Source organism: Panthera uncia (genome assembly GCF_023721935.1).
Source record: "Panthera uncia isolate 11264 chromosome B2 unlocalized genomic scaffold, Puncia_PCG_1.0 HiC_scaffold_24, whole genome shotgun sequence".
Taxonomy (NCBI): domain Eukaryota; kingdom Metazoa; phylum Chordata; class Mammalia; order Carnivora; family Felidae; genus Panthera; species Panthera uncia.
This window is the reverse complement of record NW_026057580.1, coordinates 84,972,441-84,988,128: the sequence shown is the minus strand read 5'-3', so window position 1 is coordinate 84,988,128 and position 15,688 is coordinate 84,972,441. Positions and strand designations below refer to the sequence as shown.

General features: G+C 38.0%; 1 protein-coding gene across 1 annotated transcript in view; it reads right to left on the bottom strand.

Moving 5' to 3' along the window:
• Positions 1-15,688, bottom strand: part of LAMA2 (laminin subunit alpha 2) — a 613,971-nt gene that overhangs the window by 449,578 nt on the left and 148,705 nt on the right. Inside the window, exon 3 of the mRNA XM_049652971.1 lies at positions 7,568-7,680. Within this exon, the coding sequence (XP_049508928.1) occupies positions 7,568-7,680 (113 nt within the window). The remainder of the gene's footprint in view (positions 1-7,567; positions 7,681-15,688) is intronic.

Below are 15,688 nucleotides of genomic sequence, written 5' to 3'. Positions count from 1 at the left end.
GTGGCTCAGTCAGTTAAGTGACCAACTTAGGCTTGGGTCGTGGTCTCACAGTCGTGAGTTCGAGCCCCGCGTTGGGCTCTCTGCTATCAGTGTGGAGCCCGCTTCTGATCCTCTCCCTCTCTCTGCCCCTCCCCTGCTCACGCTCTCTCTGTCTCTTAAACATTTAAAAAAATATATGTGTATACATTTTAAAAATTACATTCTTACTTACTTCTCTGTGACAAAAGAAGAGTTAAATGAATTAACACCTGCTTTTCCTAAAAGCTACAAACGTGGTAAAGTCATATAGGGTGACAAATATGACTGAGGTTTAGAATATGTTTGGAAAGAGGATTAGTGAATAAATTTACTTTGTGTTATTCAGCCTGAGACTTAAAGAAAAAGTCACAAATTTTAAAACGTACAGCATATTTTATTATAACATCACAATGAGATTACTTCATCTTTTGTTTAATTCTCAACTTTAATAAGATGCTTACCTCATGGATTAATGTTTTGCATTGTTCATTCATTTAATCATTTATTCATTCAGCATAAATTTATTGAGTGCTTCATATGCTGGTCACTAGTCTAAGTGCTTAGAATGTGGTGATTAAAAAAAAAAAAAAAACACAGAGGCACCTGGGTGGCTCACTATGTTAAGTATCTGATTTTGACTTGGGTCATGATCTTGCAGTCTGTGAATTTAAGTCCTGTGTCGGCCTTTGTGCTGATAGTTCGGAGCCTGGAGCCTGGAGCCTGCTTTGGATTCTCTGTGTCTCCCTTCCCCTCCCCTACTTCCTCTCTCTCTCTCTCTAACTCTCTCTCACACACACACAAATAAAATAAACATTAAAAAAAAGAAAAATATCTCAACTCCCATGAAAATTGCATTTCGAACAATGAGGTAAAAGCGACATACAACATAAATAGTAAAATATGCATAGTAAGCGAGGTTGCAATATATTTTATGGAGAAAATATATTAGGAAGTGGGTTAGGAAGTGGAGAGGAGTTTGTAATTTTAAATAGGATTATCAGAGGTGTTCTCTCTAAGAAGGTGGCATTTGAATAAAAGCCCAGAGGAAGTGAGGAAACAGCTTAAATGTAAATTGGGGGAAATGATTCCAGACAGAGAAGAGTAAGTGCAAAGGTCCTGAGGCAGGACTTTTAAGACCTGAAGAGGACACCAGAAGGGCAAATGAACAGGGAGATGAGTCCATAAATGAAATGGGGTGGGGTGGAAAAAAGATCCTATAAATCCTCCTGGGTCATTGTGCTTTTCCCACTGGGTGAGATGGAAGGCCATTAGGGAACTTTAGTGGAAGGAGTGATATAATCTGATTTTGTACTAATAGGATCCATGTGACTGCAATGTTGAATGTAGACCTGAGGGGAGACAATTAGAACTAATGTTCCACACAATGTAGACACTAAAGCTGGTTGTCACCTTCATTAATGATTAAGAGGTCAGCATAAATTCACTTAGAGGAAGAACATATATTTTCTAATTAACCATAGATTCGACTTATGACATTCAATCAATGATCTTAAAAGAACAACAACAACAACAACAACAACAAAAACTAAGGCAAGAACAGTGATTGTAATCATATTCTGCTATACTAAACAAGATGTATCCATGTAGGACATCTTGAATGTGTAGATCATAATTTCCTCTATTGATGATTTTGTATTCATCAATTTAGTAGTGGCCCAAATACTACCAGGAAAAAAAGTCAGTGATTTGAAGAGCAGCCATGGGCTATTCTTTCATCAAATCTCCTGAGTTCTTGCTAAATGCCGAGCTCCACAATGGAATAAACGGAAACCTCTGTCTTCAAGGACTCAAAATAGAGTGGGACTATTGGGAAATAAACATCTGATCACCACACCATGGGCTAATAATGACTTTGTAGAGATCTGTCTCCAGGAGAAAACCCTTACATCGAATAGACTGTATTGAATAGAAGCATATTAAATTGGTGCAGCCGCTCTGGAAAGCAGTGTGGAGGTTCCTCAGAAAATTAAAAATAGACCTACCCTATGACCCAGCAATAGCACTGCTAGGAATTTATCCAAGGGATACAGGAGTACTGATGCATAGGGGCACTTGTACCCCAATGTTTATAGCAGCACTCTCAACAATAGCCAAATTATGGAAAGAGCCTAAATGTCCATCAACTGATGAATGGATAAAGAAATTGTGGTTTATATACACAATGGAATACTACATGGCAATGAGAAAAAATGAAATATGGCCTTTTGTAGCAACGTGGATGGAACTGGAGAGTGTGATGCTAAGTGAAATAAGCCATACAGAGAAAGACAGATACCATATGGTTTCACTCTTATGTGGATCCTGAGAAACTTAACAGAAACCCATGGGGGAGGGGAAGGAAAAAAAAAAAAAAAGAGGTTAGAGTGGGAGAGAGCCAAAGCATAAGAGATTGTTAAAAACTGAGAACAAACTGAGGGTTGATGGGGGGTGGGAGGGAGGGCAGGGTGGGTGATGGGTATTGAGGAGGGCACCTTTTGGGATGAGCACTGGGTGTTGTATGGAAACCAATTTGACAGTAAATTTCATATATTAAAAAATAAAATAAATAAATAAATAAATTAATTAATTAATTTAAAAAAATTAAAAAAAAAAGAATAGAAGCATATTCAGCAACACTATTTCAATCTTGTAGGGCATGGGGCGCCTGGGTGGCTCAGTCGGTTAAGCATCCGACTTCAGCTCAGGTCACGATCTCGCGGTCCGTGAGATCGAGCCCCGTGTCGGGCTCTGGGCTGATGGCTCAGAGCCTGGAGCCTGCTTCCGATTCTGTGTCTCCCTCTCTCTCTGCCCCTCCCCTGTTCATGTTCTGTCTCTCTCTGTCTCAAAAATAAATAAACATTTAAAAAATAAATAAATAAATCTTGTATGGCTTTTTAATATATTACATGTGTATGTCTCTTTTGCTTAGATAATGAGATATTAATTAAATGTATATCATTTATACCCCATCCAACCTCTTGAATGCTTATAAATTCTCTCTCTCTCTCTCTCTCTCTCTTTTTCATTCTTTAATAGGTGGAGCTAATGTTCTCTAAGCTATAGGGCAATGGATTTGTTTAACAGGAATGAGTAAGAGGAGTGTGAGAAAAGAATATGCAATGAAAGGATAACAATCTTCCTTTGAGATTGAAAATTTGACCATCCTTATTATGTTTAAACAAGAAAATATTGAATATAGGAAAAATTGAACATACTGAAATATTTTAATGTATTTCACACTTTATTATTACAAAAATGTCCAATCATTTCACTAACAGTTTAAGGATATAGGAAAAATGTTTCCATGCTACTCACATAGATTTTAAAACCATAGTATTTGCACAGTAATGCTAATTCAACCTCCTTCCAAACCTCATTTAACACTGTTAACCTAACTCACTAAATATGTCTCTGTAAGGTCAATGAATAAAATATTTAGGTCAAGATCTCGGTAGCTTCAAGACTATCTTTCTTTACAAATGCATTTTTAGTTTTGGGGGATAGACCAGGAAGAGAAGTGAATTGTTTATCAAAATGAAGGAGACTCCTTCACATGCGTATAACTAATTTCATGGCATACCTGGATTATGCAGGAATGAAAATGACCTCACTTTATATTAACAAAGTCTATCAAAAAGCTGCCTGCCCGCCTATGTTTTATCTCGCCTCCAGTTGGCTTTCTTCCTAAATAAATCAGAGAGAGAAAATGGCCAGATTTTTTTTAAGTCAAAAAATGAGATCAGATATAACCCATATTATAGTAAAAATCTGGTTGGAAAGGAGTTAAAAGGGACTATTTTGGATATCCTATTAACTTTTAAGTCCCCATTATTGTCTTTTAAATTGCTGTATATTTTTCTTTGCCATCATACTGGATTTTTGTATACACATTGTGCAGTTAAGTTTCTCTTCAAGTTTATGCTGATACCAGGACCTTATAATACCCAAAATTGCTATTTTGCTATTATCATCACTTCAAATTTCTTACCATGATATTGTAATATTTATTATGCTAATCTAGAAATTGGGGCACAGCATGATGAAGTCATTTGCTCAAGATATGCTGTGAGTAAATAACAGAATTGGGAAAAGTTAATAATTCCTCAGTAATAAAAATCTGAAAACAATCTATTAATAAAATAAGGAGCCACTCTCTTCTCAGTAAATTGCTTTGTTTTTCATACTTATTTAGAATGTTAAAGTGTCAAAAGGAATTTTCTGGTGTAATCTACAAAGATTTAATCAAGGAAATTCAATGGTGGCTGTTTATATGTAAAATAGTAATTTTATTAAAAGTATTTCACGGAGGAGCCAAGTATATATCAACAACAGCAAGTAAAAGTGGCATTGGCTGAAATTCATACATCTCGAAATAAAAAGGAGAGCTAAGGAATGGTCAAATCTCTTGCTGAATCAATGACAAACAAACACTTAGTGATATTTACCTATTCATTATAAAACTGCTGTCCTTGGTTCCCAGTAGGATAATAGCTCATATTATGCTGAATAACCCATTAATCCTTCATGATGCAGGTTTAAAAAAAGACAGAAGTTATGCTATTTTAGAGGCATACTAAAATGTACTAGAAAATGAGAGATCTAGTCTCTTGTTTTACAATAAAACAGATGGTTGTATTCTCCCATAGAAGCCAGGAGATCATAGTGTGGTACTTCTAGAATCCAAGCAATAAACGAAGCTCTTAAAATTAAATACCAAAATTTCTCATGAGCAACCTAAGCTAGCCTTCAGATCCCAGTTTAGGAAATACTGGTCTGGATTCAGACTACCTAGCTTGAAATCCTAGCCCTGTCCATAATTAGCTTTGTAAAGAAGGCCAAGTCACTTGACTTTTCAAAGTCTCAGTGTTTTTTTTTTTTTTTTTTTTTTTTTACATAAGGATAATAATTCCAGCTGCCCTTTTAAGATTTTTGTGAGAAGTAAATAAATACTCAGGATGTCCACATTGTCTCTGTTGCCAATGCATTGAAACATGCCTGCCTGCAGCTTTGTTCCTTAGCTAAACAAGTTCCAGGAATGTGTTACAAGTTACAGGAATTTGTTACTCCAAGCCTAAGACCAAAGGAGAGGGCTAAAGTCCCTTCTTGCCTGAGGAATTCCATCATAAAAACAGATTACAAAACCTACTTAACTTTTTACATCACTAAAACACTGGCTAAGTTAAAACCTTGAGTCAAATAGAAATAAAGATTTATCTCATTTTACAAATTGCACTGCCCTTCTCTTGAACATACAGTAGGTTGATTTGCAGGAAGTAGGAGGGGGTTAAAATAAGTAAGGACTTGGGTGGGTGCCATCCTGTAATATAGGGGCCCATGTACGGCTTCCACTAGGCGTACTCCAGACTTTGGAGTTAGGTAGACCTGTCTTATAAATAGAATTTTATAACTTGTTATGAAGACTCAACTATAAAAGATGTCTTGGAGTATTCACTCATTTTAAGGCTATTAAACTAAACAGGAAAACAATCCACATACGTCTTAAGATACCATGCGGGAATAGATAAGTGGCGATACAAAGCAAACCTAGGAAAAAAGAAATGTCTTCATTGAGAAATGGGCTTTCAGGTGGACTCTGACCTGTTGAATTAATAATGATAGGAATGTTGGATAGAAATGATTTAATAAAAACTTGTAATGGTACCATCCAGTTTTAAACTGGAAGGGAAAAATGCTGCTATGCTTATTAAATATATACTATTATGGTTGAGAGCAAAGAGTAATATAAGTGATTTATGTAAATTATATTAAGAGTAGACTGCCTGGGTGGCTCAGACGGTTAAGTGTCCCACTTCAGCTCAGGTCATGATCTCATGGTCCATGAGTTTGAGCCCTGAGTGAGGCTCTGTGCTGAAAGCTTAGAGCCTGGAGCCTGCTTTGAATTGTGTGTCTCCCTCTCTCCCTGCCCCTCTCCTGCTCGCATTCTGTCCCTTTGCCTCTCAAAAATAAATAACATTAAAAAAAAAAAAAAAGAGTTGACTCTGAAGTTGCCCCATGTGCAAATTGAAGAATAAGCAGAGAGTAAACTAGAGAAATTAGCCATCACTATTTATTAACTCCCTATCCCCGACAATGACTCGAGGTAACAGCAAAATCACTTCTGATTGCGAAGGCCAACTTTCAAACACCACATGAAGAGAGAGAACCACGGTGACTGATAAAGAACTAAGCTGTCTTTATCAGAAGAGGGATGAAGTCTACTTTGAAGGTGGGATCCTCGGGGGATTCATGCACCAGAGATCATTGACCTAAAGCATGATTGATCAGTGCGATAGTTTGCCCTGCCATTCCTTGATAGTGCTTGGAGACTTACTGGGAAATACCATTAACTCAAGGCTGACATTCAGCTGTTAGTATGGGTGGATATAAATCCATGCCACCTGGTAATTTAGTTGCAGCCCTGAGCCCTTGCTATCACCCAGGTGCTTAGGTCCTGAATTGTCTCAGATGGGTAAACAGAAGATCTCCTGTGAGACCCACCAGCCAGCAATTTGGAGTTCCCCAATGTGTATACCCTGGCCAAAAATGGGCCCAAGCTCTGAATAGAGGAGGTTGTACCCCCGTTGATGATACACAGCATCCATATGTGAAATGGCTGGTATCTATCTGGTCCTCTGAGAATGTGACCAATCCCCATTGGCTGGTGCTTCCCTCCACCATGACTACCTGTGTTAATATGACCTCTATAGTGTATATATAGTATCTGTCACTAACTATCTTGGTCATTCTGCCTTCACTAACCCCAAAATGCTTTGCTTCTCTGTCCTTACTGGGCCCAGGAAGAATGGCTGAGAGCCTTTCCCTCATAGATTACAGGGAATCAGAAAGAGGTTGAGTTAGAGAAGCAACCTATGTAAAATGCCCCCAGTCTCAGGCTTCAGTCAATTAAATTAGTTTTTATATTTGGAATAACAGCAAAATATGGAAACACTTTACCAGATCCCATCCTATCTGCAAGCCTAAATAATTTGGGGTGATGGTGGTCCTTGAGTAATAACTTCAGCCTGACCTGAATATTGTGAATGAAAAGAAGAAAGAAATTAAGTGTAGAAGGCACCCGGGCCTCCGCCACACAAACTTGAACAACTTGAACGTCAATTTTGTACAACTACAAGGCTTGTTACCTCATTTAGTGGCCCAAGTTTAATTTAAGAATCAACTGTCACAGCTTGTTCAACTCTCAGTAATGAGAGGCAATTTACTCAAGAGCCCTGTTATCCAAGAACCTTTCAGTAAACACACCATGATCAGAACGGGAGAGCTGTAGTATTTTAAAAGTTAAAAAATGGCACTATTATATCTTCTTTATGTAAAACGTGCTTGATCTATATTTTCATCATTAACTCTCATTAGTCAAAACAGAGTCAGCTGCTAATTCAGTTCTAAACTCTTCATGTGAATTCATTTTCATTGTGCTTTAGAAATAAATGCAAAATTCACCCAAGAACTACTAACTAAACAAATAGTAAATCAAAAATACAATTTTAAAAGTAGAAAATTGGTAAATAAAAAAAAAAAAGAGGGACTATACCTGCTGTAAATCCAGTGTAATCGTCACATAATGGTATTCAATTCCATTCTTAATACTGGGACTCTGCCACCAAGTGTTCTTTCCATCAATAGCATTTGTAATCGGGTGTCTCTCTATTGAATCAGCAGCAGGTGAAAGGACAAAAAAAGAACATATAATGAATTGATCGCTGTTTCTTTAAAGAAAAAAAGTAAAACTAAGTTGAAGCCATCATCATGTGAATATCAAACAGCAAAATAATACAAAGAGAGCAATTCATATCTTCAAGAGAATTTATTTAATTCTCTTTTTCAGACCACTCTATATGGCTTTTAATCCAGCTTTTTCAGACCACTCTATATGGCATATGAAATGCTTAAATACTTAGGCTATAAGAGAAGCTGTTCAACACTCTGGCCATCAATTAAAATAGGCAACTTTGAAGATTACTACAGAAATTAAGCGTGAAGAAATAATATTGAAATCTGATGAACACGTCAGTCCTTCCAAGATGCAAAAATTAATGTTTGAGGCAGCTCTTGTATGCCATCCACACTGTGGGAAAAAACCCATAAAATTCTGAATTGTGGTTGAAGATTTGCCCTTTTGACATGTTCATTATTACCAAGACTTGGGCAGCCCAATATGTTACCTGGGATTTTTTTTTAAGTTTATTTTTGAGAGAGACAGAGACAGTGTGAGTGAGGGAGGAGCAAAGAGAGGGAGAGAGAGAATCCCAAGTAGGCTTTGCACCATCAACGCAGAGCCCAATGTAGTGCTTAAGCCCATGAACCGGGAGATCATCACCTGAGCTGAAACTGAGAGTCAGATGCTTAATTGACTGCACCACCCTGGTGCCAGTTACCTGGGCTTAATACAAAATGCTGTCAGGTCCATCCTATGAGGCTTTTCATGGTTAGTCCTTAACTTGCCAACTTTCAACCAGTATTTACAAATATAATGAGGGGCAGGGTGCCTGGGTGGCTCAGTCAGCTGAGTGTCAGACTTTGGATCAGGTCGTGATCTCATGGTTCAGTTTGTGGGGTTTGAGCACTTGCTGCTGTCAGTGCAGAGCCTGCTTTGGATCCTCTGTCTGCCTTTCTCTCTGCCCCTCCCCTGCTCGTGCTCTCTCTCAAAAATAAATAAAGTTAAAAAATAAAAATAAAAAATAAAAATATAATGAAAGATACTCCAAACCTCTCATTTAGCATTGTCCATCCCCATCATCACTAACTCAGTGGAGGAGTCTGCACAATAATGGCAAGCAGGGAGACAACAGCACACAAAACTCTCTCCTACCAACAAAACATGGATCTTCCTTCTCCTTTACTACCTATAGGTGAGAACAGAACCTACTGTTCTGTACTGGAGGGGCTCCTGGGTAGCTCAGCTGCTTAAGCATCCGACTCTTGATTTCAGTTCAGAACATGATCTCTCAGTGGGTGAGTTCAAGCCCTGCATCGGGTTCTGTGCTGACTGCTCAGATCTTGTTTGGGATTCATTCTCTCTCTCTCTCTCTCTCTCTCTTCTCTCTCTCTCTCCCCTCTGTCTCCGCCCTTCCCCCACTCCTGCTCTTTCTCTTTATCAAAATAAATAAATAAAATCAAAAAATAATTTAAAAATAAATAAAAGGAAGACTGGAGGTAGACGATGGGAGGGGTGGACATTCACCCCAGCCCTCCCCACCCCTACTGTTCTTTCTTACCATTCCTTTTCTCCTTACACCCCTCAAACCTCACATTTCTTCTCCAATTTAGCTCCATGCATCTCACAACAGCAGCCATTACCCCTGAGGTGCCAAAGCCCTCATTCTGCTTTGGTTCTTAGCCATTGGAAATCTGTTCTCGTTTCCAAGTAACACAAGTTCTGTTTTGTTTTCAGCAGGCCCAGCTCATTCACAGGTGAGAATGGCAGGAGTGGAGGTGGATGGAGAGGTTCCTATTTCTTCTTTTCTTTTTTTTTAATGTTTATTTTTGAGAGAGAGAGAGAGAGAGAGAGAGAGAGCGCGCGCGCGCGCGCGCGAGCAAATGGGGGAGAGGCAGAGAGAGAGGGAGACACAGAATCCGAATCAGGCTCCAGGCTCTGAGCTGTCAGCACAGAGCCCCATGCGGGGCTCGAACTCACAAACCTCGAGATCATGACCTGAGCTGAAGTCGGACGCTTAACCAATTAACCCACCCAGGTGCCCCAAGAGGTTCCTATTTCTATTCCAAGGGCTGCACTAAGGGTACTTAACTTCCTAAATTCTCACTTGAAAGTCAGCCTATTTGCCCATAGAAATGTAAATAAACTGGAGGCTAGATTCCCTGCTACTCTTCTATACGTCACAGATAACATATGCTTTGGAGCGTCAGTCTTGAGAACTTCTGAACACTACTTCTCCGGGGAGATGTTTCAAATAAATAGCCTAAGAGTAACCTTTTAGATTAGAACACAATCTTTTTTGGTAAATGGAAGGAGTACTTCAAATAATGAACAAACCTCATCACTACAAGGAGCAATCATGGACCTCCGTTTGCCTACAAGGTGTAGCATGTAGCCATGTACTCTAATGATAATGGTGATGAAAAAAGCATGATATCTGGAATATGAAGGGGGGTGTATGAGGAGATAAATAGTCCACCTGTATTCCACCTGGCTCCACCATTCAGTATTCAACAATGGCAACTCACTTAAACCGTGTGTGCAATTCTTGAACTAGGGTTAACAAAACTCCACTCACAGCAGTGGTTCCCAGATTAAGTTTCAGAAAAAAAGTAAAGTAAAAAAAATGTGTATGAGAGGTTTGTGGAACTGATATAGGAGTTCTAGCTCTTTATTTATGTAAAATTAGGAACCTCCAGTCAACTTTTACTGTCATTTAATGTACCATCACTGTTATTTCATAAACTAATGAACATTAGAACCAGGCAAAGTTTTAAAGAACCATAATTTCAAAATGAAGAACCGTTCTTTAAAATGCACTCATTTTGTTTTCACAAAAAATTAGGAATTTCTCAGTTTCTCTTTTTTCCAGGGGCCAGTAAACATATCTTGGATGAGAACTCTAATCTTACAGGGTTACCAGAGGAACATTACAGCTATTAATAGTCTAACCATTATTACGCATATATATAAAATAAATTATACATCTGTTCAAAATGTATACTGTTCTGAATCTTAGTTACAGGCAAATTGCATTTCGTAAAAAATGTGAAAGTCAAAAACAAAGCAAAATGAAGTCCTCAATGCAATAGGAATTTGATAATAACATCAAGTCATCTTCAAAAGAAAAATTTTATTCAAAACTGAATATTCATTAAGTTTCCCATCTTTAGATCGTGAGTATTTTTAGATTAATTTTTTTAAAGTAGCCTGCTATACCTTGTTTAATTAAAAACATAAAGGTTTATGTCCTTGACTTACTTATGGGAACATGAGAGCATAGGACAGAACAAAAATGTTCTATTTTTACTGATAAATGATTTAATTCAACTAAACAACTGGATGGACTTTGTTTTGTCTCAAGTCTTACCACATTAGCAGTCCACTGAGATGAGGCATCCTACCTCATTAATGAAAAGTAAAACTGCTGACCGTATTTAATAATTAGCACTAGTGAACTTGTTCTGTTGAAGCTATAGCAAAGGTGTCAGGTCTTTATAACGACAGCAAATACCATAAGCATAACTAAATATCAAACAAATGCCCTTGTGGTGTCAATGCGTGCTGAAATTGACACGTCAGGAATCAGCCATAAATGAAATATTACTGGCATTGCTTCTGAAGAAAAATAAATACCACAACAAACATTCCCCAAACATCCTCTGGAATCTTCTTTACAGATTGTGGGTTTAATATGTGTTAGAAAAACACACCCACAACCATATTTCCAAATCAGATTTGTGGCTCAGGTAATTCTGGGAGAAGCTGTCTAATTGGAAATTTTTATATCTGCCACCTCAGGTCAAATTGATATGAGAATTAGTCATGAAAATGAGGACTGGGAGATGAATCAACAATTAACCATAATCCCCATTATGAAAGTTTAATCATAATTAATTTGCAAATACTGATTAATTGTTGGCATACTTCCCTTATTTAGAATGAGATAGAAACTTATAACATCCTCAACAGGGATAGCTACACAAGTAAATCCAAGGGCTAACTGCATCAGAATACTGTCCAGGGAATCGTTGATGAAGTAAATCTTTCAAACTGCTAATTTTTAATTGGAAAGCACAATCTAGTAACCGGAAGTTCAAGCTTCCTTTTCTTTGTATGGTGATTACGCACAGACCTGCCTGATATGTTCTAGCAGTTCAATGCATTTGTAAAATTTTATCATGTGCTGCTCCAACTTTTCCTAAAATATATTCATGTAGTTTATTGCTAGATTTTTATTCTTATGGGGTATGTTCTTTCCCTATCTCTAGTTCCAAAACAAGACTTTGAAATGTAATGAAGGTGGTAGCTTAAAATTAATCACACAAAGTAAATCCAGATTATGATAGGTTAAAAAACACTTCAGGCAGGGGCAGCTGGGTGGCCCAGTTGGTTGAGCTTCTGAAACAACTTTAGCTCAGGTCATGATCTCAGGTCATGGTGAGTTTGAGCCCCGCATCAGGCTCTGTGCTGACAGCTCGGAGCCTGGAACCTGCTTTGCATTCTGGGTCTCCCCCTCTCTCTCTGCCCCTCCCCTGCTCACACTGTGTCTGTCTCTCTCTCTCTCTCTCTCTCTCTCTCAAAAATAAATATTAAAAGAAAGTTTTTTAAAAAAACACTTCAGGTAAATAAAAATGAGGAAATATAAGACATACTTCCTGTGCATCTTGCTTTACTAAAACAATCTGTCACTTCTGTCCCAATATAAACCTATGGGACAGGCTTGCTTAAATATGGATGTCTTCCATGGAGACATAAGAGACCCTGACTATATAACTCTGAAGGGGGAAATGACAGGATCGCTCCTGGACTCAGTTTAGCAAATGCACCTCATTCATTTTTCCAACCAAGAGTCTCCACTTGGAGCACCTGGGTCGCTTAGTCAGTTAGGTGTTCCACTCTTGATTTCAGCTCAGGTCATGATCTTGTGAGTTCATGGGTTCAAGTCCTGCATCGGGCTCCATGCTGGCAGTGCAGAGGCTGCTTGGGATTCTCTCCCTCTGCTTCTCCCCACTTATGGACTCTCTTTCTCGCTCAAGAATTAAATATTCATATATATAATTGATAATAAATAATTATATGACTATATATTTATTATTTATAATAAATAAATTATTTAATAATAAGTTTATTATTTATAATACATAAATATTTATACTATTTTACATAATAAAATTATATATATATATATTTAATTTTAAAAAAGAGTCTCCCCTCAATTATTTTCCACCCCAAGCTTTCCATCTTCCTTCCTTCCTTCCTCTGTGACTGTACACATTTCTTTGTTTTTCTCCTTTCCTGGAATACCTTTCCTTCTAATCTCAGGCAATTCAGCTTTTTAATTCTCAGCTGAATCTGACCGCCTCTTGGAACTACCTCTCGATACTTCAGTTCCCACTAATGTTTTCCTTCTCAGAAATTCTACGTCACTTTTTATTTATTTTTTATTAAAAAAATTTTTTTTTAACGTTCATTTATTTCTGAGAGAGACAGAGACAGAGAGAGAGACAGAACAGAGCATGAGCAGGGGAGGAGCAGAGAGAAGGAAGACACAGAATCTGATGCAGGCCCCAGGCTCTGAGCTGTCAGCACAGACCCCAACGTGGGGCTCAAACCCATGAACTGTGAGATCATGACCTGAGCCGAAGCCGGACATTCAACCGACTGAGCTACCCAGGCGCTCCTGCGTCACTTTTTATTTTTTAAGTTTATTTATTTATTGAGGGAGAAAAAGAGAGCATGGGGTGGGGGGAGCAAGAAAGGGGGAGAGAGAGAGAGAGAGAGAGAGAGAGAGAGAGAGAGAGAATCCCAAGCAGGCTCTGCACTGTCAGCTCAGAGCTGGATGCAGGGTTCAGTCTCACCAACTGTGAGATCATGACCTGAGCTGAAATCAAGAGTCAGATGCTTAATGGACTGAGCCACGCAGGTGCCACTCTACATCATTTATAATATGTACCAGATAATAAGCCCTGAGTTTACTGTTTGGAATATTTGCTTAATTGCTTTCTATGTTCAAGCCTTATTTATCCTAACCTTGTACTTGTAGTCAGGAACTACACATGTATGTATTTATATTTATATACATACATATATAAACACATATATGCATGTATACACACACACACACACAACTTTACATACGTTACCTAACTCCCCCTTTCTGCCCAGTGCATCCTCTCCACCCCCTCCCCACCATTTCCATGCCTCTAGCCTTTCTCACATTCTTTATCAAATCATCAAGGCTACCAGTCTAAACCAATGGCAGTTTCTCCCCATCAGGCTTCATTTTCTTCCCTAACGAACCTAAAGCTCATAGTCCATCAATTCATTTATCTTCCAGACTTGACTTCAATTTTCTTGCCACCTTATTCTTCCATTCTACTTTCTCTGTAAAACTCCATGAGGATCAGCACAAACATTTGATTCTTCCATTCCACCCCATATAGAATTCTCACTTTATTCTCACTATGGTTCAGCAATTCTCCTCCTATTACCCAAAGGGGCTAATCAAAATCTTACTTCTTTCCTTAACAGAACACCTAGACACACATATTAATAAGAAAATTAAGAGCATTAAGTAAGAATTTCTTCCCAAATACTCCCTTCTATTTACCTCTACTCATCCTCCCTCTTTCTGATTTGATGAGTTAAAAGGATGCCTTCTTACCTGTGCTCAGTGACTCATCTGTTTTTACCTCTAAAGAACTACCACCCCCATTGTCACTTTATCTTCAAGTTTCCTGGCCTCTCCTTTCGACTGAAACTCGCTCAAATGCCCCATCTCTGAAAACCTTCAAAACACCACATCCATTCTCTTTCACACCAACGATATTTGAGAGAACACCCCTATACTTCTTTCTTTCCTTTTTACCACTCGCTAACTCTTGAATATGGCTTTTGCCTCATCCATCCACTGACTGCTTTGACAAGTTTACCAATGGATGTCCATATTGTCAAAATCAAGGAAAATCTATTTTATACTTTTCTCACTCAATATCTTGAAGTAGCTAACATTGTTGATTATTCATTCTTCCTGAAAATTCTTTCCTTCCTCACAAGCATGGTACCTGAATCTTCTGCCTTCCTTCCTTGGATTCTGTTTCTCTTTATTGCCTTCCTGGATTCCACTAAATCTACCTCCCTTAGCTTCTGACCCAGGGCTTTGACCCAGGTCCTCTGCCCTTATTGTTCTAAAAAATAAGCCAACAGGTGAGATGTGTTCCATTACCCCCCACTCATACCTATATCATAATAATCTGAATCACAGATAATCAGACTCATTAAAAACATGGAAGATTCTGGTAGTTGCCATCTTAAGATTTTTTAAACATTCTGTGATACACAAGATCACTGGTTTTAATCACAAAAGTTCCAATTCTCCAAACATAATGTTTTCAGCATCTCTAAATTATATAATAGAGAGGGGACCATGCATTCTACCCTTTAACTAGTTCCAATAAAGAACACACAAGGCCTTCCAACTTTATTTTGAGGTAAAAAAATGCAAATTGTGAGAGAAAACTTCTTTCATTTTATAGGTTTTTAGCTTAAAAAGAGAAGAAAACTAAGCAAATTTTAAAATGCTATAATTGTGAAGTTTTATCCCCATTAGAACTCACCTCTTTGACATTAAGTATTCACATTATTAACCTCCCCAACAGATTTGATAATTTCCCAACGTGTATCTCTAAATCAACCTCCATTTCTAGAATCCTCTCACACCATTCTCCCCTTCTCCATATAAATTCTTTACCCATTAAACCACATTACTTATCATTATCTGAATGTATCATGCTGTTCCGTAACTCCAAGTCTTGTGTATGCTTTTTCTTTTATAATACTTTTCATCTTACTTTTCTTTCTGCAGTACATGAGTCACTTTCTCCCAGAAATAAATAGCCTCTCTCATGTTCCCTTAACACTCAATTTACTTTTCTGCTTCCCCTATTCCCCCCCCCTAAGTCGCTTAAGTCAAGAACTATGTATGAGTTACCATTA